Source organism: Melospiza georgiana, chromosome 5 (assembly GCF_028018845.1).
Source record: "Melospiza georgiana isolate bMelGeo1 chromosome 5, bMelGeo1.pri, whole genome shotgun sequence".
Classification (NCBI taxonomy): domain Eukaryota; kingdom Metazoa; phylum Chordata; class Aves; order Passeriformes; family Passerellidae; genus Melospiza; species Melospiza georgiana.
The window spans coordinates 33,151,897-33,176,774 of record NC_080434.1 but is presented as its reverse complement, the minus strand read 5'-3'; the positions used below and the strand labels follow the sequence as shown (position 1 = coordinate 33,176,774).

The 24,878-nt window shown below is 45.0% G+C and overlaps 1 protein-coding gene across 1 annotated transcript in view; it reads left to right on the top strand.

Annotated features, from left to right (window-relative positions):
- The first annotated feature begins 575 nt into the window (after positions 1-575).
- Positions 576-24,878, top strand: part of SLC4A4 (solute carrier family 4 member 4) — a 146,441-nt gene continuing 122,138 nt past the window's right edge. The window contains exons 1-2 of the mRNA XM_058024753.1: positions 576-677; positions 6,680-6,806. Of these exons, the coding sequence (XP_057880736.1) occupies positions 6,796-6,806 (11 nt within the window). The 5' untranslated portion in view covers positions 576-677; positions 6,680-6,795. The remainder of the gene's footprint in view (positions 678-6,679; positions 6,807-24,878) is intronic.

Here is a 24,878-nt window from a genome sequence, read left to right as displayed (position 1 = left end):
TGCCCTCAGATGAGGACACCTCCAGCATGTGGTTGCACTGTTGGCTTTAAAGACTGCTGTTAGCATTGCTTCTGGGATCGCCGGTACAATCCAGCTGGGATCATGTTGGCAGGAGGTCAGAAAGCACTGCTGGAAATGTTGCAATTGTGTTTGCTTGTTGTGCAGCAGGGGCTGAAGATCTCTGGATCTTTCAAAGCCCTTCTGTGGAACCCTCCCTTTAGCCACTTTTGTCATGAATTTTCTGTCTCCGCATTTTCTGTGCTGCCTTTGAGGTGTTTTTGTTTTTCTCATCTCCTCTGCTTGTCTCTGGTGCTGGAATATAAGGCAGTTCTCCTTCCTGGTCTATCAGCCGCTGCCCACGGACTGAGCCTTTGCATTTCATTTCCATACACTGGCACCTGTGTTGGATGGGGATACCTGCACCGTGCTGTCATTTCACCTTCCCATCTCTGAGCCTGGATATTTAGCCAAGTACTGGCCGTTCCCATTCTGATCCTTGTCTTGGGTAACTGTAGTTGCTTCAGGTCCTGGAAGACATTTGTGTAGGGGATTAGATCTGTCCTACGACATTTCCTGCTGGCTGGAATAGGATGTTCCTTGAATGATCTTTTCTTTCAGTAGGAAGCACTTTAAGTCTTGAAATTCAATGTAGACCCTAGAATTCTCGGCCTCTTCATGTAAGTACTGATTTCCGCTTCTGCTCCTTGGTTTCAGGATGTTTTGTTTGGGGACTTTTGTTTGTGTTTTTTAGCAGTACAACACCCAAAACCTTTCAGTGTCCTGTGTGATCTGGTTAAAAAATTACAGTATGTGGTTTGGCTTAAGTTTTTGTTATTACTGGGGGTTTACTTTTAAGGGGACTGTGGTCTGTTTGTAAAAATGAACTTTAATCTGAAATAATACCCAAACTGTCAGTGAGTCCTTGGTTCTAGTGGTGACTGCCTGACAGTGTGAGGTCTTGGACATGTTGTTGTTGTGACCATGAGTCACAGCAGCACCTGTACTGCTGATAGCAAAGTGTGCCTTGAGAGCTGGGCTGTATTTTTAACCTTTTAGCTGCTGTGGAAGTGGCTGGGGAGGATGGCAGGAGCTAGAGAGAAATTGTCAGTTGCTGTTTATTAAAGAGCAGAGGTTGAGATAGATGTTAAAGGAAATAGACTTCTCAATGAGACAGATGTTGGACGGGGAGATGCTCATATGGTAGAGCTGATTCTCTTCTGATATGGCTCATACAGTTTTACTCATCTGGCAGGATATGAGAATGAGATGCCTTGGACTGGATCTTTGGCTCGTGTTCATTACTGAAGCTTCATTTTCAAAGTAGTTCCACAGAAATCAAACCAATAAAACAGATCATAGAGATGGGGGAGCTTTGAGTCCTTACAGGAAGCAGTGCAGCTCTAATCTGGGGTGAGGCTGAGGTACTTGCAGGGTGGCTTTGAGGTAGGCTCTTTCTATATAGAATCCATGAAGATCTGTTGTGCACAATCCACTTGGGAAAGAAGGCTGGGGTGGCTTGGACACATGGGCTGGGGCTGGCAGGGATGTGCTCCAGCAGGGTCACAAACACTGGTTCTGCTCCTGCAGCAGTGTGTGCTGGGCCCATTGCTGTCATCCAACAGCAGCATTGCCTCAGTGCCTCTGCTTTGCACAGTGACCACAGGAGACTCCCATCCACAGCATGGGGTTTTTTGGTCCCTCAGTGGTCAAAATGAGGGTTCTCAGCTTTTTTTAGAGGCCCGGGTTAACTGTCAAATTTGAAACTTGTGGGCTACTAGTTCTTAGTGTTGCACTAGACCACTTTTACGGGAGTGAGATGATTTTATGGAACTGATGTCAGCTTTCTGAGAGCTTTCTCTGTTAGCTTTTGCAAATCCTTTGACCCCTGAAGTTAGCTTAGATGGAATTCTTGCTTTGAACTGCAGTGTGTCTCTCACTGGAATGCCCGAGTGAGGGGTGGGAGCAGGCAGTGACCTGAATACAGCAGAGTACGTCACATAACGTGCTGAGGGAATGAGGTGAGCAGGGACTGGACCAAGCAGGTTTATAGACTTTAGGAGTGAATTGATTGATGGAATTTTACTTCCAGGTTTGGAAGTACAATGCTGAAAGGTCTGCTCAGCAGTAAGGGGTTTTTGTTGTTTCTAAAGGAGGGAAGGATAAAAACAGACCTGTTTTTCTGTAGCTGACAATTATACTGAGAGGTGGGAAATGTCGTCTGAAGACATGCCTGAAGAGCTGTTGCAGTGTGTGGAGTTTCCCAGCCGTATCTGATGGAAGGGAAGAGGGACAGAGTGGAGGTTAGGAATGTTCCGTGCTGCTAACCTGTTACCTTGAGTGATTGCCAAAGCTTCAGCACTCAGAGAGCAGGTGGGTGCTGAGTTCCTGCCTTGCCAGTGACACAGCAAAACCTCTGTGCTTGCTCCTGCTTGCTGGACTTGTAAGGGAGCAACAGTGGCAGAACAAAGGCAAGGGTAAGTCCCTCAAGGAATTTTAATGTTTTTGCTTTTCTCTCTAGAAGGTCTGGATGTCCCAGCCACCTCCCAAGGGAGGTGTTTGGTGTTTTGCTCTGCAGAGATGACGGCTGATGGGGCTGAGGAGGCTTACTGTGAGCCTACTGTGCTGATGAATTCAGTCATGCTCTGCCACATCAGCTCCCTGTCTAGACCCAGGGCAGTGCTGCCACTCGAGGATCGTGTGTGTAGGAATAGCTCCCCTGGTGCTTGTGGGATCAGGTCTTTACATCCCCACAGAGCCAGTGAATAAGAACTGCTTTGAAGGGGACCTACTGATGGTTTTTCTCTGCCAAGTAAACAGGTTAACGAGTAAATAAGGCCATTACAAACTTGGCAGCCTCTTTTGTCTTCTGTCTTCTGCTGGCCCGGCTGCTTTGGTTAAAAAGCTCTTTCTGTCAGTGCAGGTTTTGCCTGGAAAAGCTGGAATAATTTCTTGCAGCAAGAGTTAGTTTTCAACAGGAAAGGCTGCGCTCACCCTACAAGCCCTTTGCTGGCATCAGGCAAGGTGGAGGTGTGCTGAGCTCATGGCGCAGGCTTGCCCCCAGAGCAAGGTCTGGGCACAACTGTTTGAACTGGGGCTTAGCTAAGCGCATGTTGTAAGAGAATGAAGGTTTGTTGTTTTCTTTTCCCCCTGGCACACAGTGTATTGTCAAAGAGGAACCCAGCAAGTTAGCCTATGGGTTTTATGTTTGTTTTCTTAATAGCATCTCCCAGTCATGCTGAGAAAGGACTTGGGAGAGAGCCATCAGTCCCAAACCTGGTGGTGTTTTTGAGGCTCTCGTCTCTGTTTCATGCCCTAAATGTGGTGGGGTGAGAGGGAAAGTGATCTCTAATCCAGCTAAACACACCTGACTCCAAACTTGGGTTTTTTTGCTTGAGATTAAGATATGCAGATGAGCACTCTGTCAATGTTTAATGAAAGGAGTTAGGGTGATAGTTTCCTCTGACACTCGTAAATTTGAAATACTTGCATTTTCCTTTGGATACAAGTTGTGTGGTTTTTCTCTTCCTTTTTCCCTTCTTGGTAACTGAATTCTGCAGGCTTGGAGCCCAAGTGCATTCAGTTTTTACAAGTCACTGATGGGAGATGGAGACAGGAGATGTTTAACGTACCATTCAGCTGCTCAAAAAAGTGTGTGTCTAAAGTTCTTTTCTGTGAGAAAGTTGATTTCACCCCGCAGGCAGGTTCTGCTTTGGCAGGAAGGGGCATCAAGGAGACTTTTACTGCTTTGGAAGAAAAGAACTAGAAATGTAAAACCAGTATTGTTGGGATAGTAAGATGAAAAATATACTGCAAATATAAATAACATGGAGAGAAACAGCCTCTGTGAAGCTGGCATTGCTGTAGTATTTAGAGATCCACTTAACCCCAGAGCTCTTTGCTTATCTGCTGTCGGTAAGAAACTGGGCATGTTTAGATGTTACCTAAGAAAAGGAAACGGTGTTATGACTTCCTTATGAGGAAGGCATTTGGTTATAATTCATGTAGAGCAAGGAGTGTTTCTGGAGGCTGGTGAAAATCCCCACCCCAGTCCCACTGCTGATTTCTTCACTTGTCCTGACTGCTGTTACAAATTGCTTACCACAGCAGTGTGCTCCTTGCCCCTGGCAGCGTGTTGCACAACCTCATCTCCAGGGATTTGCAGCAATGTTCTGATTAAATTGGGCATCAGTGTTCATCTATTTGTTTTTTTAAAGCTGGATGTGTGATACATGACTTTTGAGTGGCTGGAAGAAGTTAGGAGGCAGTAGAGAGTCATTAAAAGGTTATTTAAGAACTTCAAAGTAGCTTTGCTGAACACTGGAATTCTTTTGATAGAACAGGCCACATCAAAACAGTCTCTAGTAGAGCTAGGGGCTGATCACAGATTGGCTCGAGTGAATGAGTTTCCCACACATTAGTGGCACAGAATTTATTATTTATATGCAATTGTATTTGGTAAGAAATTTAAAATTTCCTTGTCTTTTTTGCTGCAAAGGGAGCCTGCATCCTTTGTAATCTTCTTCTGCGTCTCCATCCTCCTGAATCATGGAGTCAAGGACTGGTGTGAATTGGAAGGGACCTTATAGATCATCTTCTTTCAGCCCCTGCCCTGGGTAGGGACACCTTCCATTATCCCAGATTGTTCCAAGCCTTGTCCAGCCTGGCCTTGAACACTTCCAGGGATGGGGCAGCCATAGCATATCTGGGCAGCCTGTGCCTCCCCAGTCCCACAGAGAATATATTCCTTCCTGATACCTCTTCTAAACCTACCCACTGCCAGTATTTTCCTTATTTTCCATGACTTGGTGGCTTTGCTTGACATGTTCATTGAGTTTGGCTTCTGGGAGTGAAGGGGCTCTATCTAAATAACGATGGTGTGATGGTCCCAAGTGTGGAATCTGCCAAGAGATTCACTGAACCCTTCCTCACAACAGATTTTTCTTCCTTATATTTATAGGTTAACTGGTGTAACTGGGATTTGGGTGACTCACCAGTAACTCCACCAGCTCTTTGGGTACTAGCTGGAAAGGAGCAAAAGGAGCTTCCTTTCATGAGATTCTCACCAAATTTACTGTGTCATTTGAGGTTTGCTGGGCAGATGGTGGTTTCGTATGACTTACTGTTGGGTTTATTTTCCATAATGATTTGGGAAAGCTAATTGTTTTTTCCTCCCAGTCCAGGAATGATTGCTCATTCTTTCCCATCACTGAGGCACTGATTAGAAATAGGCAAAGATTTCACAACTTTTTGAAGCCAACTATGCTCTTTCCCTGCTGAGAGCCCTCCAGCACTCTCCTTATCTGCCCTAGAAGGAAAATGCAGCCTGTGTTGACATGCTTCATTTAATTTCTCCTTCTGACTCAATGTAACCTGGTGCAACCCAGGACCATTCTTGACTCTCACTAGAGGGCTGTGTGTGATGGGGCTTAATCCCATGTCCTGCTGTCATCAGGAGATCTCACCTCACTCTCCCGACACCTCACTCTGTAAACTGTCACTCTGTTTTCTCAGTTATGCTTGGATTTGAAAAGGAGCAGGGCTTCTAAACTCCTGACAGATTTTGCCACATCCTGCATAGGTTTTAGGAGCAGCTTCAAGGTTTAATAGTGTCTAGGGAAAAAAGTGCCCACAGTATCTAGCCAGAGTGTGCAGTCACAGTGATTCCAAACAGTATTGCTTTGTAACACACACAGCACAGTTACTGCTCAGCAATCCCTGCAGCTCGTTATGGCTTTGGGTTTTGCTGTCTCATGGTTGTTGTTCCTGTAATCTCTTAGCACCCGGGATCTGGGTTTTGCCTTTCTTCTTTGGGAAGATTATCTGAGAGTTTTCTGTCTAACAGGCTGGCCTGCCCAGCCCAGGTGGCCAGGGCCAGCGGGTGTCAGAGTGCCCATGTAAGGCCAGTATTACTGTGTAGATTTGGAAGGGGGGTCCTTACAGTACCCAGTGTAGTGGCAAAAGCCTGGCTCTGTACCCAGGTCATTGCCAGCTCCTGGAAATCATTCCTGTACTGATACACTGGTCCTTCTGAGAATTGTCTGTGGTGCTCAGCTTCAGGATTTCCCAGCCTTGCCCACAAGTTAACAGTTCTGGGGATGTGTTTGTGTGTTGTGGGGAAGTTTGCTTGTTCTCACTGCCTACTGCAGCCTTGTCTTTGACTTTTGCCTTTCTCCCCTGAGTGTGGTTTAGAAATGGACTCGCTAATCTGATGCTTTAATGATGGCCAAAATAGCCTTAGCCTCAGTGGTCAAACCACCTGATTTTATCTACCTCCTAGAGAGTCCTTCCTCCCTTTTCCACTCATTAGCGGACAGAGGTGTTTGCTGGATAAGCAAGGCTGGACAGGAGCAGAAGGCTGAAAGCTTGTGACACAATAACCAACTAAGTGCCTTCTTCAAGTCCCACAGTTGCCTGCCTTGGCTACAGAGAGAAAAAAACCCTTGTTGCTCTGTGCTAACAAGCTGGTCTTGGTGTCCTGGTGGGAATGCACCTGCAGCAGAGCCTCAGGGCCTGCACAGCTAATTGAGATGTTGGAAGCTGTAGCCTGGTCCAGCCTGGCTCAGCCCCACTGCTGACTGTTTCACCCAGCAACTAACAGTCCTCTTCTTGTTGCAGCGTGGCCCTGGCCTTTTCAGAGGCATCTGGGCACAGAACAAATAATCTCTTTTGTTTGTTCTAGGCACCCCTGCAGCTCCTGGTATGGCTGGCAGTATCTGAGACTCTCCCAGTCCTCCATCGTGCATTGCTGTGAAGCTGAAAAGGGACTTTCTCCTGAAGCACAAGGAAGGAGCAGAAATGCATCAGAGGTAAGGGGGGGAGCCCATGGCTACAGCTGTAGTGCATCTTTCTGCCTGAGCCACACCCAGTGTGTGTTTCAGCAGGACACGTGACTTAATATTTTAGTTGGGCACTTGTAGCTTATGGTTCTATGACTGGAAGAGAGGAAAAATATCAACTGGTTCTCTGGTGTCAAAGTAAACAGACATTGTCCAGTGTTTTTGGAATGGGACTGAGCAAGTATGCCCTGGGCTGGTGGGAAAATATCTTATGGGAAGAACCTCTGAGGTCCTGCAAAGCTAAGGGAAAGTGGGATTAGACTCTCAGGTTGTTCCATGCCTGAGTAATGCCACAGAAGAAAGGGAAAACTGGTCCCTGCCAACTGTGAGATGTGGTGTTAACAACAGGGCACTGCTGCTGTTACAAAGGGTTTAACTTGGAGTCCTGTCAGCAATTAATTACAGATGACTTTTAAAACAGTCTTTTTTTAGATAAAGAACATTTATTATTAAATCTGTACTTACCTTCACAAGCTCAAGAATTTTTAATGTTTGAATTGGTTGCAGAGGCAATTTAGCACCTAAATCCCTTTAGAGATGAGGTCATGCCAGTTCTTTCCACAACAAGTGTACAGTATTTATTTCTGCCTTTTATACAACTGCCATTTTTTAAAATTGTCTTTTGGCTCAGCTACTTAAAGCCAACCTCTCTTATTGCCACAGTGTTCTGACTGTGCCTTCTAATTATAAGGCACCCAGGAGGAATTCAGTCTAACACTGTCTTCCTTCAACATGTTGTTACATCATCCACAGAAAGATCAGAGAGATAACCCTTTGTCCTAGGTAAATTAGAGCAAGTGGAACAGCAGAAGCAAGCTGGCATTACTCCTTCTCAGAAACACTGTGAGGATACACTAAGGAGAGGTCTGGCTGACCTCAGAGCAGACTTGCCTTCTGGAGGGAGGAGGTGTCCCACTGCTCCAGGCTTTGGAACAAAACAGTCCCAGAAACAGTGAGGTAGAAACAATGATAGCTCTGAAAGTCACACTGCTGTTTAACATGTCCTTTCTCACTCTGGTTTCTGGAGCTGCTGAGGAAGCGTGCTGGCTCTAAGACATCAGCAGTTTTGCTTGGAATGATCTGTATTAAGTAATGGCTTGAAGGGCTCAGGAGAATACACATGGGATGGGTATCTGTGGGAAGCAATCTTGGTGTTGTCTGAAAGCAGGAGACCTGTAACATTTCAGAAATTACCATCGGTTTTGGCTGTCCATGTTGGGGTTTATCCCCTTTGATACAAAAGCCCAATTTCTAATGGGAAATTATCTGCATGATGGAAACTGGGGGAGCTGAAGCACCTTGGAGTTTCTGAGAGTCTCCAAAGGGGCACATACAAAATGAATTCACGGCTCTGGTAAGTGTTGGCTGGAGAAGGGGCCACTGGATGGAGCTCTCGTCCTGTGGTTGGCCACCACTGGTTACCTGAGAGGCTTGACCTGTACCGGTGAGGAGCTCCGCTAGAAATCCACTCCTTGAACAAGGTAAGGGGCTGGGATTCCAGTCTGATAGCACGGTGGTGACCTGTGATAATGCTGTGTTGCTTTATGAGAAACCCACACCTCCTGGTAAAGAAGGGAAAACTCAAGCAGTGTGGTTAGCTGTGAAAATATGGGAGACCACATTCATCAAGGTGGACAAACAGGTATGGCCACCACCAATCTGGGAAAAACCCAAGTCTGGAAGGTGCCAGGTGAAGATTTGGTCTAAACTGGTGGCTCTGAGCTTTCAGAGCCAAATGCTTGTGGTTGCAAATAAGCTGCTCACCAAAATCAGCAGATGTAAGGGGGTAATAAATCCAGAAAGAAAGCTACATGTATGTGCAGCTCATGTAGTTACTGACATCAAAACTGAAGCATTTCAGAGAAACATGATCCTGTCCTCCCATGGAGATGGGTGGTCCAACTTCAATCCAGTTGTTGGCTGGAAGGAGCAGATTTGCAAGGTTCAAGTCTCAGGATTGCTGAGGCTGACTCTGTTGGGAGTGGGGATTGCAGGGAGTGAGGGGTCAGAGAAGGTCATGTCATTGTGTTTGGCTGTAGGTGATGGTTTGAAGCTGTGTCCTGAAGGGAAGTGCTTTTAGCAGAAAGATTTCCAAATGGTGTTTGCCCTTGTTTTGTGACAAAGATGTTGGTCAAGAGGGGATTTTAATATGATTAGTGCTTACAGGCACACAGTCAGAAATAGCTTTAAGGGTTGACCTTTTCTTCTTTCTATAAGTGAAAAAGAGGAGAACACCTCTTCAAAACTTACTGAAAACCTTCACTACTGAAGGCTTTTTTAAAAAGAAAGACTGTGTATTGTTTGACTTGACTGTTGGGCTTTCTTAAACTGAAACAGACCATTTTATCTGCCTTTTTCCATGCATTTAAAACAGGGCCTTTGGTAGTTGCCTGCCTGGTTAGGAGTTAAAAGTACAAGTGAAATAGTGCTTATGACATACTGTGTATTTTTAAGACACAGAGTTCTTTCAGAGGAAGGAATTAGAATTGGAATGCTTCCAAAATCCAGTTTTAATAAAGTGTGTGAGTTCAGAAAGGAAAAATTCCTTTCTTTTCACTTGGTTGCTCTTCTCATAAAAAGAGTTTGGATGTGTGTGTATGTGCCTACACATGTGCATGTGTGTGTTGCATCAGCACTTTGGGCACAGGTTTAGGATACTGCTGGTGGATCTCTGGATTCTAAAATCACCTGTCAGAGTACCTTGCTTTTAGGACTGTGACTTGCCTCCTTTGTTTATTTTTGTTCGCCAGTTTGGGATAATATTTGCAAATGACTTGTTTCCAAAGAAAATGAGGTTTTTACTGCAGAAATTTGAGAGTGGCTCAGGGTTGACTGAAATGTTCCATTTCAGGTGCAGTTATGCATCCAGCACTTTATTTCCTCTGCTTGCAAAAAAGAAGAGGAAAAATAGATCCTTACAACTGCAAAAAGTGCAAGGATGTCACAAGTGGCCGGTTTGGCCCCTGTCATTCAGAGGAGAACTAACCCTGCCCTTCCAACTCACAGTCCTGGTAGTCCTTGTTAAAAATTCCTGACTGACCATTCAAAGCCTTCCTTATTCATATCTGTGCAAGGATTATTAGGACAACTATTGGGAGTCAATGGTAGCCAGAGGGCTGACAGCGCAGCTGAAAGTAGACAGTGACATGGTGCAAGGTGTCACTCTATTGAGGCTTTTAGAGTGTGCTCCCAGCAGTTCTACCTGCTTGGTGCTATTTGAACAGAACTAGGCTGAGCTCCCTGTTGTGTGCTGGTCGTGGGCCACACACTGGCCTCCCTGTCCCAGCAGGAGCTGCCTCCCAAACAGCTCCCCAGGGCTTGGGTTGCTGGCTGTGGGTGATGAGATGCTGCTGGGAGAGGGGTAAGGAATTGAAAGAGGATGTGGGTCGCATTTTTTTTTTCAAGTTCTTTGTAGCATATGCGTTATGGCATGATGCCTCTGGAAAAGTAAACAGCACTTCAGGTTTAGTCATGCCCTGTGCTTATTATAGTCCTGCTGAGGGATTCCAGACACTTGCCAAGTGCCAGTGCCTAGCATTGGATAGGCATCCCAGCCACAGAGCCATCTGCCTGGTGGGCTGGGAAGAGCCTCTGACAGCTGCTGGAGATGCTGGGTGGGAAGAGCTGATGCGTGCAAATGACACACTAATCCCAAGTCGGAAAAGGGGAATGATGCCAGCCATGCGGGACAGGGATTTCTGCCTGGCAGGTGTCTGCAGACCTGCTGGCTCCCCAGAACAGTTCCTCTCCTTCTGCCACTGCTGGCCTCGTGCTCCCAAATTAGCCAACACTTGGGCAAAGCGTGAATAGAAGTCACATAGCTGAGAGTCTAACTGTGCCCTGCCTAGGTGTGTGGGAGGGTCATGGGGAAGGTTAATGTGGGGCTTTCTGCTGTGTAAGCTGCAGGAAAATTCTTCTGCCCAAATTCCTGCTTGCTTGCTGAGCTTTGACTGCAAGAAGAGTGAAGAGAGCGCATGAGAGAGCTCTCCAGGGAATGAGCAGCAGGACGGGCTTAGGAAGGACAGAGTGCTGTGCTGAAGTTTGATTTTCAGCAGCTGATATCTTCTAATATGAAGTTGCAACCCAAAAATGTAGAGACAGAATATAAAAATACAGCAGTGAAAGTGACTTTCCATGCTAATGGCCAATTTTTTTGCTTTCTGTTTTTAACTCTGCTCAGAATTAGCTTTGAATCTACTTACATGATGAGGACATCAGCACTGCCTGGTTTTGAGAATCAGGCTGGCATTTAAATGCAAGCTGAGGTCTATTTCTGCAAGTGTGATGCAGAGCACTCTCACCAAACCATTAGAATTTCCTGCTAATTGTGGTGTTTCATTTCTGGCCAACTGCATTCCAGAATGGCCTCTCTCTAATGAACTATTTACTGACTCTATTTCAGTAGATAAACTCCCCAGCTTAGCAATAGGAACTTTCTCTTCCTTGCACAGTGTTCTAAAGCCCCTTTAAACTAGACAGAAATATATAGGCTAATGTGGTAATTTTGATTTATTAACTTGAGGTAGGTATAAACTCTTCCTGTTGGAATGTTGATAATGTTTGGCATTGAATGGAGATGCTGGCACATATTGTATAGGAGGCCTGAGGTCTGTAATAAATACAAAGGCCATAAATATTTAAGGTGTATTACATCACATCCTACCTTTAACACCTCCTTTAGTATCATTTAATGGGAAATAACCTGGATGAGATCTAGGAAAACAGCTTAAAATGAATCTGTGACACTCTGTTACTTGTGGAAAATGGAAATAAGGTTTTAAGGCAATGCAGACATCTTGGTACTCCCTGCAGGGTTGGGTTTGTCAGCACATGCTTCACACAGAAACACCTGACCTGACCCAGACCTGGGTCTTGAGCTGGGGCTCAAGGCAGTGGTCTTGCTGAATGGCAGAGGAGGGCAGCTCCCCAGATTGGGGGGACCTGGGAGGCCACATACCCTCCCTCACACAGCCTGGCCTCTCTCTGGTTTCATGGTTCACAGTCCCTCAGAGCAAGGGACACCTTCCACTAGCCCAGGTTGCTTCAAGCCCCGTCCAACCTGGTTTGGACACTTCCACACTTCCAAGGATGGAGCAGCCACAGCTTCTCTGGGCAGCCAGGGCCTCACCAGCCTCACAGGGAACAGCTTCTTTATAATATCTAACCCTTCCCTGAGTCCATCTGAAGCCATTTGCCTTGTCTTGTCACTTGTAAAAATTGCTTTCTTGTTTAGAGAATGTGTCTCTTTAGTGTTTTTTTGAGAGTTTAAAGTGAAGCTTTCTAACAGGAGGGAAAACGCAGCCAAGAGTTCCTTAGCACTGGAACTAAGTCTGCTCTTTCCAGTGGAGAAGGAAGTTCCCCTTGTTTCCCGGTATTTATTGGTTTGAAGGACTGAATGTGGTCAGAGTAACTGTTAAGTGGAAAGCAAGGGTTTCCTAACAGGAGAATCAAGTCCTTCCAGGCCTTAGAATTCCACATCTGTAGGCTGTGGTGGTGGAGAATGTAGCTAGGAACACCAAGAACCCTGTTTTCAGATTCCTCAGCTTTTGTTTTCCTCCAGTGAGTCAGTATCTATTTCTGTGGGAAAAATTGTAACATGAAACACCTTAAAAGCATTGATTCCTACAACAATAAACAATTAAAAGGAAAAATGGAATCCTTCCTCCAGCAGAAAATCAGAGCCAAACTGCACTTCCAAGGAAGAGTGTTTTGTGATGTCCTTGATAACAGTAATAACAATAAAGGTCATGAGAGCTCTGCCATCCTGAGCTGTGATGTTGCTTGCTCAGACAAGTGGCCCCTGCTGAGGCTCAGATCAGGTACATCTGATAATGGGGATGGAACAGCCGTGTTTATTTTTGAAATGTGTCAGAGAACCTGTTTCTGGTCCTTGCTCTTCTCTAATAGTCAGGTGTTTATTTACATGTTCGGAAGCTCCAGGGCTTCTCCCGTAAGAAGGAGTTTATGTATCTGAACAGTTCGTACCTTTCCTTCCCCTTTGAGTGCTGATGGCATAAGATCTTAGAATGGAAGATGGAAGGGGAATGGGATATTCCTTATCTGAGATTATACTGTTGCCAGAAAGAATGGTTTCACCCTTTGTTTCTTAGCAAGAATTAAATTGTAAATATTGGTGGTGTGAAATCTAATTTTGGGGGGCTATTCCATATTATATAGTATGACAATGATGTAGTGGACATAGAAATCTGTCAGATTATTTGTAGGGTGATCAGGAGTGCATTTTTTACTTTGTGTGCCGATCCATATTGAAGAAAGTAAATTAGGAATCTCATGGGTGGCCTTACCCTGTGAACCAAGTGTGCTTTGAAAAACTAAATGGGTGAACGTGTGTGTGCCTGGTTATTTTGTATATTTGAGCCTTTCTGTTTTAAAATCTTAGCAGCTAATTTGAAAATTAATTGAGAACACTGCATTTTCATTTGTAATACAGGCAATATAAATATAGAAGTCAATGACCTATTCAAACAAGTCAAATTAAATCACAGCAGGAAATCTGAATATACTGGTGAAGTCTTATATTGCAAAACCTTCACTTCTCTTGTTGGACATGAGAAAATGACTGATGATGTGTAAATTGGAAAAGATTTTAGGGAAGAGGCATCATAAATAGAGGCCAGACTTTAGGCAAGTCCTTACAGAGTGAGGGACAAAGGCACTGGTTTACAAAGTCAAAGTTCAGGATCTCTCCTAGAGCCCACAGGAAAGACTCAGAGACCCTTCTGTAAGCAGAGGCTTGTGCAGGGATTGTGAAGGACATTGTTCAGTTGCCAAGGGAGAGGGAATATGCTGTTTAGCAGTTGATGGGACTTTACCAGGAAAGGTTACAAAACTGCCAAGTCAGGACACTTTTGTACTTTTAGGCACTTCTCCGTGTAAAACCAAAGACAGGCACTTCAGGAATGCTTGGTCACAGAATAAATGTGGGTGCTAAACATTACTTTAGCCTTTTACCTACCTGCATGGTATGGTAAGAAATGCCTGAATTGCTCTGCTTGCTTCCTGTTCTGGGGCACAGGAGGGAGTTTAGGCAGCAGCTGCCAAAACTGCAACACTTGGGGACTTAGCTGGAGGAATTTGGTTTTGTGTTTTCCCGTACTACCTTGGGGGTCTTTGAATGTGGTTTTCTTTATGACTTTGAGAAGCTCTTTTGAATCCAAGTCCCAAGGTTTTGGGTTTCCCTTTTACTAAAGGTATTCAGTCCAAGGAATGTGGTGGGCACATTGAAGTTTTCTTTGGTGTAGTTGCCATGCAGTGTTTTCTGCTCTGATTTTCAAGTGCCACTGCATGAGTGTCATGGTTGAGGTTGTGTGGGTTGCAGTGCATGGGGCACATTCTCATTGCTTCCTGGTATTCACTAAAACCAGTGGACTCAAAATAAATAATGTTCAACTGCTCTAATTTTAGCGTAAAATTAAGATAACTTGTTAGCCAGCATTGTTCCAGAGACCATAAAGTTTTCCAAGAAACCAGCAGGACTCATGGGCACGTTCTGCTGGAGTGTTTTCACACAATATCCACCATACACTGTTGTCTGTTGCTATGAAACAATCTGAGAAGATCAAATGGTGGATAAACATTGCATAACTCATCAAAGAGATCAAGTAAGGTGTAGAGATAAGGGATGGAAGTAATTGTGGCACTAGTAGAGACTTGGGGAGGGGTAGAAAGCTGAGGCTGGAAACAGCATTGAAGCCACATAGGCAGGAAGGAACAGAGATCCTAGTTAAAACAGCAGTGAAAGTTCTTGTAGGAAGCTCCATGCCCGGTACTTCAGTCTGATCTTGTGGTATCTTAGAAGGATTTCTTCTTCTTTCCATGCAAAGGAATCAGAAAATATTTCTACCAAAAAAGTCATGGGAAATATTTAAAAATTTGAATAATTTTTCTTACTTTGTTCCATCTTGTTGCTTAGTTAGGAGCTTCTTCATCCTAAAAGAATAACTGCTGTCTTTGTAACGATATTTTTTATAACATGAATATTCCACCATGCCAGAGTATCCAGGCTGACATCATAGAGTTGTCTTGGCTTACCAAATCACTCCAGACTTGTGCTTCTTTCATGTGTTTATGCAGATTTATTAAGTCCATTCTTGTCATCCCTTAGCAGAAGGGATCAAACAGAAGGTAAACCACTCACGCCTGCGGCAGCATTCCTGCATTGGCCAACTGCCTATTCTTCTTTTTCCAGAGGCACATTACTCCATCCCACCCAGGAAAAGGGCTCTGGTAAAAAGTTTAACTTTGCTCTGTGCTCTCAGGGTCATCAGAGAGAGAACTTGGCAGGTTGGCAGAAGTGGGGGGATTTTCCAGCAAGCTATTTGTTAAATGGCCGTGGAAAATGTCTGACCACTCAAAGGGAAGGAGGATGGAGTAATGTCAACTCTTTGGTTGATGAGTAAGAAAAAGCTTTGGCAGATTTTTCAACTTGGTGTTTGTCTGAGTTAGCAAAGAATTTCAAGTGATTTCAAGAGAAATGGATTCTTCCACTGATTTCACTGGGTGCCAACTCTGACTTGGAGATAATGTTTACTAAATTGAGGTAAAAACTTCCTTGTCTTCAATACAGGAAGGAGGAGAAAGATCCTGTTAAAAAGAACTGCAGAGACCATTTCAGAGCTTTTGTTTCTGGTGACCTTTTAATAATGCACAGCAGGACAGAAAGAAGCAGTGGTCAAGTTCCCTGGCTTCAGACAAATGAACCCTATTTTCTGAGGCTGGGCTGCTTCAGCCTGTGACATTCATGGCACGTAACATTTTACAGGCTTCTGGTGGCAGTTCTACAAATGTGACAACGGGGTGTCAGCTCCATTGTCAGGAATTTGCTCCGAGAGGAAGGAGCCTTTTCCTTGTCTTTGCATCCCAGATAAATCCCCTTGTGTTTTGAGTTTTGGCGTCTTCAGCTGATTACTCATGCAAAAGTGTGAGGGGAAATACTACAGAGCTAATTATAATCGCTTTTAATTAGATCCTGCAGCAACCCCTGCAAGAAATTTTAAGTGAGCGATGCACACACTCTGTGAGATGAGTGCTGTTTTGCAGCCAAACCCATAGAATCCTGGAATGGTTTGGGTTGGAAGGGACCTTAAAACTCATCTGGTTCCAAGCCCCTACCATGGGCAGGGACATGTCTCTGTGAAGCATGTAGGTATGGCCCCAAACCATAAAGCACAAAGAAGTGTTGGAATACATGGACCTGTAAGTGTTCTGCTGATGTGGGAGCTTGGTGAGGCAGCTAACAAAGCAGGAATTTTTTATTAAACTCCTGTTGACACAAGAGTGGGAACCATTTCAAATATCCACTCTGTATCCTGAATGTGAAATCGTTCTTAGGAAACTGTTATATAAAAGGTCTCCCAAAATTACCTGCTTAAACAATGTGTCCATTCCGTGCCTCCTGTAGTACTAGCAACAGGAGTGAATGGTGTTATTCCTGTAAGGCAGGTGTTGGACAGGATGTATGGACATGTGGTTAGCTGTAAGTCTCCCATGTCCCTTCTTCCTGTGATTTCCTCTGTCACCAAGGAAGTGCTAAAAGAAATCATTTTGTAACTGAAGAACCAGATGACTTGTTGTTGTTAACAGGAAAATTCTCAAAATTAAAATGAGCCCTCATTTTGAAAGCCTTGAACTTGTAAATGGATCAATTGAGCCAAGTTTTCCAGGAAATAAACTTGGACCTTTAAGCTCAGCACTCCCTCTGGAATGGGTGAAATGCAGGGCTGTGAGTGCTCTCCCTTCACTTCAAGGACTGTTGTGCTTGTCACTTTTCAGGCTCCCTGAGAAGGAAGCTCTCCTGGCTTCTCGTTTGTGGAGATCAAAGCATGGAGAGTTTAAGAAACCTGAGCAGGGTTCTGGGTGAGTCAGTGGTGTTTTCTGAAATTCAAGTCAGAGTCTTTAACACTGGTCCCACTGACAAATCAACCAAGAGGGAAGTTAATAAGAGAAAGACGTTAATTCCTTTCTTCTTTGGTTTTTAAAATATCTTCAAAGAGGATTTTAGGATCTTCATTCTACAGACAGCAGCAAAACTGTTCTCTGAAATTTTTTTCCCCCCTTCTTTCCTCACCAGTGTTTATTTTGGGGCTTGTCTTGTGTTGCATTAATATATAGATGGGATTCAGTTTCTTCATATAGAAATGCTGAATTTTATTGTATAGGTCATATTTAATAGGATTATCAGATCTTATTGGTGTCAGTATCTTATTGGTGGACAGTATATTTACACTTAGTTTATTGGTTAGTACATGGTATTGTGCATGTGTATCAAACTTCTGTATTTATAGTTAGTTTACATATTTTTTCTACTGATTTGCATGAGACAGATCTTATTGTTTATGCAGGTGCTAGTTGTTTTTCACCTAAGAATAAGTTGTTATGTTAACAAGCTTTCATATTAAGATTGTTTTTGGATGGGAACTTGTAAATTACTCAGCTGCACTTAGAAGAAATGACAGGCTAGCTATAAATTTAACAGAGCAGGCCTGATTTGATGAGTTCTTTCTTTTATAATTCTTCTGTCTGTCCATGACAGTCTTGGTTTAAGACAGGCTCTGTGCAGATTTAACCAATACCTTTCCACCAATAAGGAAGCAATACAAGTGAAAAAAAATCGGTTTCCTGAGGAGAGAATCAGCACAGCCAGAAAGTAACAGTAAGTAAGTGTTAGATACAGAATTGCTAAACCTCAGAACCCCAAGAGAGAGAGATCTGAAGTGGCAACATGTCCTCTTTCTCTTGAGCTTTCCCTCAATACTGGCCAAAAATCAGATGAAAGAAAGATGTTCAGCAAGGGCACAGTACAAGTAGTCAGACTTGTGGACAGGATCCATATAAACTACTAATTTTCTAACAAATGGATGGAATAGTGTATTTTAAAGATGTTTGCAATGCTGCCTCAACAACTCAACAGATAAAAGAGATGGGTTTTTCTTTCTGAAACACTTCTAAACAAACATGTTTGAGACTGAACTGTGTATTTTCCAAGAGCATCTTGTGCTTCTTCATGTTTTCAGTAGAGATTTAGAGGACCTTACAGACAAGTGGTGAAAGCTAAGAATTGAGCTGGCCTGAGCAGGGATGTGGCTTGTCATTCATGTGACTTGCCCATCATTCCTGTGAAAGAGATCCAATCCTCTCTGGTAGGATGTCCAGAGACTTGGCAGGATGGGGTGGTGCAAACTGAGAGGGAACCTAATTAGTGCATACAAGTGTCTGAAGGATGGATTCAAGAGGATGGGGCCAGGCTCCTCTTTCCAAAGAAGGCCTTAGATAAAGGAGGAATGGGACAAGGAGCAAGAAGTAGAGTCTGGCATTGCTCCTTTTTAGGGTCCTGGTGATCAGCTGTCCCCTCTGGAGTGTATTCCTGTCACAGCTCTGCACTGGCTCCCTGGTGCGTGCCCTGCTGAGCAGAGGTGGGTTTTGTATGGCCTGTGCTGGAAGCAGGCTCTCCAGAGAAAGAATTGGCTTTCACTTGTCCTTCTGCAACTTGTCTTTAAGGGCACACCTGGAGTGTTCAGTACTGCAGTGTGTTTTAGTATGACCCATTACTTGTCTGACACCTGTGCTAGCTGTAGAAGCCAGAAATGTACATTTTAAGAGGCAGTTAAAAATAGCTTGGTTTGTTATAAATCACCCTCCCCTACCTGGTATTAATTTCCATGGAGCTGAAGAATTTAAAATTCTCCTGGTTTCTACAATGGCTGCACCCTGAATTCGGAACATTGCCCCTTCCAAACAGAGTTTTAATGACATCAACAGTAAGTTCTTTCCAATGTACTGAAATCCTTAAGATTTAAAAGAGAAATAACTGCTGGATACTTTACTTTGTTCTTTTTCTGTCTTTTCATTCTTTCTCTTCTACCTTGTGCCTTTGAATTGAACAGGATTCAGTTCTTCATTAGGTGTTCTTGGAGCAGGGGCAGTATTGCTTCGACTTTGTTCCTAAATACAATTTAATGTAAGGGGGTGACAATCCAGCTTTCCAAAGGGGAAAAAACCCCCAAAACAGAATAACCTGACAGACTGGTTGTCAGGCTGTGATTACCCTTTCAGGTGTACCAGACTTGGATGTTCCCAGGTAACAGCACTACTGACTTCATTTAGACCAGGTATGAAAACACTGCCATGTTTCTGCTTCCTAAACCAGTATGCATCAGAATACATCTTCCTGTGGACACTGTCCTTGGATAACTCAGGGGGCAAAAACCTGGCTAAGTTTTCTGCACTGCACAATTAATATGCTGGTCTGAATCTTATTTCTAGAATTTATTTCCATGCTCATTTCTATCACTCAGTACCCTTCCTTAAATCAATTGTGTTTTAAAATGTTTTCAGAGTTGTTTCCCAGAAGTCCTAGCAAAAAGGTAGCAGGAAAAAGTGAGTGTAGTGCAGAGTTAATTACAAAAGGAAAATCTCTTCTGAGGCTTAACTGGAGGCTAATAATGAGTTTCCATTGCCTGGAGGTGCATTGGAATGAGAAGGAAATGGGAAAGGCACTAGAGTGGGGTTAAACTGGTTTGTTTTTTCCATGCTGGAGATGGCAGATGACTAAGTGCATTCCTCTTTGTACGTGTCTGTGGCAGGTGAGAGCACCTCCCCGTGTGCCTGGTCTGCTTCCATCCCAAGCATTTGGGAGCAGAGGCTGTGAGCCCCTTGGTGCAGCTCAGCAGGCTCTGGGGCAAAGCAGGGTGCTGGCAGTGCTGCACAGGAGCAGCCAAACAGCGCGGCCGAGCCGGCGTTACCACAGCTACGCCTGCTGCAGGACTTCAAAGAGAGAGCAGAAACTCTGCTTCAGCCATACGTGACCCGAGCTCATTCACACTGCCAGGTCATGCCTTTTCAGAGACTGGCACTGTCTGAGATGGAGGGAAAAGGGATTTCCTTTGGGTTTGGTGTTTTATCTCATATGCTTGCCTTGAAAAGGGAGGCACATAACTCTGTTTGCTTGTAACTGTGGAGTAAGGATGGGTTTAGGTACAACTGGAAGGAAGGTGTACTCTATGCTCCAAGACAGTTGGCTGTGGACAATTAATAGAAATAGAAAATTTTACCCATCTTAGTGTCTGAGATAAGGGTTTTGTGGAGGCATATTTTGCCTTTTGAATGGGTAGTCAAGCCTTTGCTTTTGGGTTGAGAACCAGGATGAGGGCAAGTGTAAGTGCAGTGAAGAGTAACCCAAGTGACAAAAGGGAGGAACACTGGAGTCCACTGCTGAACCACAGGTCTCCAATGTCTTCAGTGCTTCTGTACATCAAGAAAATGTACATCCTGGCTCCCAGTGCCAGCTCTCCCTTTTGGTGGCAGATGTTATCTGGCCTTCATCTGGAACTGGATGCAGCTTTCCCTTCTCATTGTTGCTTCTGCTTGTTGGCAGCCTGGAGCTGAAACACGAGATCGCGGTTATGCCGTGTCCTCACGTCCGTGCATGCTGCCCTGAGCTGGGGTCCCACAGCAGCAGTGTGGGGAGGGCACACAGCAGGACGTGGGGCTGCCTTGTGGAGGCACAATGTTTCCAGGACAAACACATGAGGGGAGAGATGGGCCTTGGTGAGCTGGGTGAAGGGTCAGGTGCTCAGGTTCAGCCCCAAGATGGGCAGTCTGTCCCACAGACAGGCAGCCAACACGTATTACTTACAGAGTCACTGGGCTAAGAGCTCGCCTTTCACCTGTGGCATCTGCAGAGCAAATTGTAGCAGAGGCATACTGCAGTTTGTCCTGGACCCCATGCCCTCTGTGCCTGCAGCAGGAAGGTTGGGTGTTCCTGGGGTGTCCCCCACTTTGGGGTGGCAGGCATTGCTGCTCTTGCTTGGCTTGCAGAGGCTTTAATGGAGACGCTCCCACAGCCTGCCGGGCAATGAAGCAAAATGTCACGGGGGGGAAACTATTTTGATCCCTTTCTCTGGGGGGGCAGCGGGGCGGGAAGAAGTGGGTTCTAGTAAATGTCATACAGGCCTGGAGCTGGAGTGTCCGTTCGAGTGGGACAGCATTTGCTGGGCTCTGCCTCTCAGAACTGGAGCAAATGTGGAAGGCGAGCTGCTGCGAGCCCTTGGTTCTCCTGCTCAAGGAGCCCATGGGACAGCTGGATCTGTGGAGGGACTGGAGGTAGGTCTGGGCAGCCTGGTTTGGGGCGGGACGCTGAGAGCCAGAGTTGATCAGGAGAGGGTACAATGATCTCCAGTCTGAAATCATAACTCCGCCTTTTCTCTCTGTGCCAGACTTGGTATTTCACCAAGTTTCTCCTGTTGATATGGGTCATGACCTGCATAAGACTCTTCTCAGGGGCAAGGTCTTTTGCACCAGTTCTGTTATTGTAATAGGAGAGCTTTCCGGAGAAATTAGGAACTGGAGAGTCCTCAGAAAGCCAGCTCTGGGGTTTTCACAATCCTGTGCCTTGCAACAAGTCTGAAAGAATTCAGGTATCCAGTGGAAACCTGTCACTTTGCCTTGTGTTCCTGCTTGTTTAATTGCTGGTATGTGGATGAAGACTGAGTGATTTAATGAAAATTTATTTTTTTTATCCCACATGCGATCTGTCTAGCCTGTGCTAGCATATACAGTTACCTCTCGGATAACATCAGCCTTGTGGCTTGTTGTCAGCAGCACATGCTCATGTGGAGCCAACTTTTTGATCTGTTTAAATCATTCAGACAAGTGGTATAACATCTCCCTGGAACACTGGGATAGCAAGATAAACCACATTCCGTGTCAGGAAGAGAAAGGTTGTGTATCTCTCAGAAGCTGTTGAATGTTTTTCTGCATTAGTCTGCAGCCATAACGACCCAACTCTAACCTGCAGTTATTAATTGGGAGGAGAGCCAGCAAATGCTGCAGAGCTGGAGCTGATATTCTGAGAACTGTGCAAAACAAAGCCAAGGAGAGGAGCAGCAAAGGCAATTGGTTTGTGATAACTGTGTGTACAAGGAACAATGAGGGACAGAGGAAGGCAGGGATGTGTATAATGGGCTCTGTGTTTCTCAGAAAGACCTACTTGGGAAGACGTGGCATAAATAAGTCTTTGAGTGATTCCTTTTCCGTACTGAAAAGCCTCGTAAATGTGTTGTCACAAACCACGTGCATGCTGATGATGTGCAATTTGATAAGGTATGATAGATTGTGCTCTAAGTGTGACAATAGTAAGGGCATGTCTAAACACACTATTTTCCTTCTCCCGTGGACAATGTTTGCAGTGGAGCAGGAGAACCAAAGTGCTGGGATATATTGCTTATGCCATAGTAAGGGAAAAGGCAGGAATGGCATCCTGAGGGAGAGCTTTGGAGAGTTGATCTGGGTGCTACAGCTTTCCCCAAGAATTGCAAGGCAGACACTGCTTGTCATCTGCAGGGGTTGCTGCCTGGTTCAGGGTCTTTTCCCTATCCCCAGCTGCATCTTCCACCTGCTCCCAACCTCCAGCATAGCCATGAGGGCAGGGATGACCAGCGTCTCTCCAGGAGACCCTGCCTTGGGACTTCCCTGATGCCCATGCTGGGAGACAAGAGCCGCTGTGGGAGCACTTGGGGCTGCAGCACAGGTGACAGGGTGGGGAGCACAGCACTGGCTCGCTGCCAATGCCATCGCTTCTTGCCATTCTTCCTCCTTTTATTTTCTTTCCCCACCCCAAAGCATGGGAATGCAGTAATTGCATTTTGACCCAGTTTCCAAAATCACTGTAGCATAGACTTTGGCGGGGGGGCTGGGGGAACCACTTAGGAATGAAAACCAGCCATTAGCTAGTACCGGAGGGGCAGGAGCAGCAGCAGACTGTTACAAGTATGCACTAACAGCCTTGTAGAACAACTGTTATCCTGCATGCTTTTATAGGGGAAAGAAAAGGTAATTGCATTTACATTTTTTTGATATTTGATCCCTGCTACACAAACCTTTTGAGTCTGAGTTCAGGTTGCTTTCAGCTGAAGCCCTCTAAGCATGGAGGCTTGTGTCAAGGGCCTGGATTTTCAAAACTTGGCTGGAGGTTTCATGGCAGCCTTTCTTGTGGTTATTTCTGGTACCTCTGGCTGCCAATTGGAATGCAGGGTGGTAGATCAGTGGGGAAGTGGAAAGGGATGGGTGTGAGTGCCTGCATGGAGTAGGAGCCCTTAATAGCAGGAGGTTTGGGTTAAGATGGGGTTTTGAAATGTGCAGAGACTTGGGGAGCAGATGTAGGTATGAAATCCAAACCAATTTCCTCATTCTGGCTATTAATACAAGACGGAGAAAAGATCCTTTGAAGTCATTTCAAGCAGCAATTAATATCCCTTGGAATATCCCCAGCAACTCAGTGAGGAGTCTTGGAATGTAACCTCACAAAGATAGGTAAGAAAGAAGAAAGAAAAGGCCAGAAGACATTGTCTTGAGGGATGGGAATAAAGTGTCCCTCAGCTTCTGCTGCCTTGGTATCCTCACTGCCTCTGTCCCTATCATGGGTAGGGCACCTGGAATAGTTACACATTCAGCCTAGGGATACCACCAGGGCTTGAACATGAATTATGCTGCCTCTGCAGCAGGGGAGAAACAAAGGATGTCAGTGCCCCAGGCTGCGTTTTCCACCACAAGCAAGGCTGTACATGAAGACATCATGCCCTAGAGAGCAGCTCTTGCCTGCTCCAATGCAGCTTGGTAAGAGAATGCTCTGGCCTCATAGGATGAGCTGGTAGGGGCCTTGAGGATGTCCCCTCCCTTGATGAGGATGGATGGGAGCTTTGAGGTGGGACCACGCATGTGGGGGAAAACAGCCAAAAGTTCAAGGCTTTGACAAATGGAGATAGTCCTGATGTGCTTGTATTAATCAAACGATATGTGAGATTCTCCAAAGGCAATATTTTATTCTTGAGTTGAACAAGCATAAAATGAAAGCCTGCCCTTTGACAGCACTCGTATTTTGTTAAAGCGCTCCACCAGAACATGCTGTCCCAAATATCTGTGGATACTCTGTCAGGCCTGAGCCCTAAAGCACACAGAGTGGGATGTTGTCTCAGAGCAGTCATCTCCTGTTGCTACACAAATGTTGAAGTGAAGCCTGACTTTATTAGTTTTCAAGGCAGAAGATATTGTTTCTGCACATTTTTATTTCATACAGTGCCTTAATTTCTATTAGTCTTAAGCTGAGATGCCTCGGATTTATTTTGCTTGCTGGAAGGCCAGAGAGGCTGAGGCCAGTTGGACATTTCATCTCTTGTATGTAGCAGTTTGGACCTTGTGGCTGTTCTTACAGGTCAGTGCTCCTGAAGTTCTACTGCCTGCCCTTCCCAGTGCTTCCAGAGCAGCAGGCACTCCTTGCCCTTCAACTCCTGCTCAACAAATTGCTTCCTTCCTGTAGAGAGGAGCTTGGATGTGGGTGGTTGGCTGCAGCCTTTGCTAGGGACTGCTGCTGGAGGTAACCACAAGAGGTATTTAAATAGGTGGTTTCAGCAACAGGTCTTGTGGGCAGGTTTCTCATCTTAACTTCCTGGTGCTGCCTCACATAAAATGCACAACTCAGTGATACAGGCAAGGTTTTCATACCTACAGGGTATCTATCCAAAGGTTTTCCGGTGGAGTGTGTGGCTTCTGGAAGGTTTCAGCTCAGCTTGCTTGTCCCTTTCTTTGGGAAGAATCCCAAAGGTCTGGGGCTATATGCAGGGGGTATTCCTCATCTACCTGCACTTCCAGGAGCTTCTGCAGCAGAAGGCTGCAGAGCTGGAAAGAGCATTGAAAGAGCAGCCAGCTCTCAGGGGTGCTTTTGCCTTATTTTTTGGCCTTGTTTTGGCTTGGACAGCACATTTCTCTGGTTTCACTTTCACTCAGATTTTTTTTTTCCTAGAATGCTTTGCTCTTCAAACAGCCCTTAAGTGGCAAAGCCCTTTTGGAGTTACATGTGCTCTCAGGGAACTGTTGTTTGCTCTAAACTAGACTGTTTCTGCTGGAATTACCTAACAAATAATTTAAAAGTCGTTAAGTCCTCAAAGCTTTATTTATAGAGTACAAATTTCTGGCTAAATGTGACCTGCCAGTGTTTGGTTTTCGATATTTTGTTTAGGAAATGTTGAT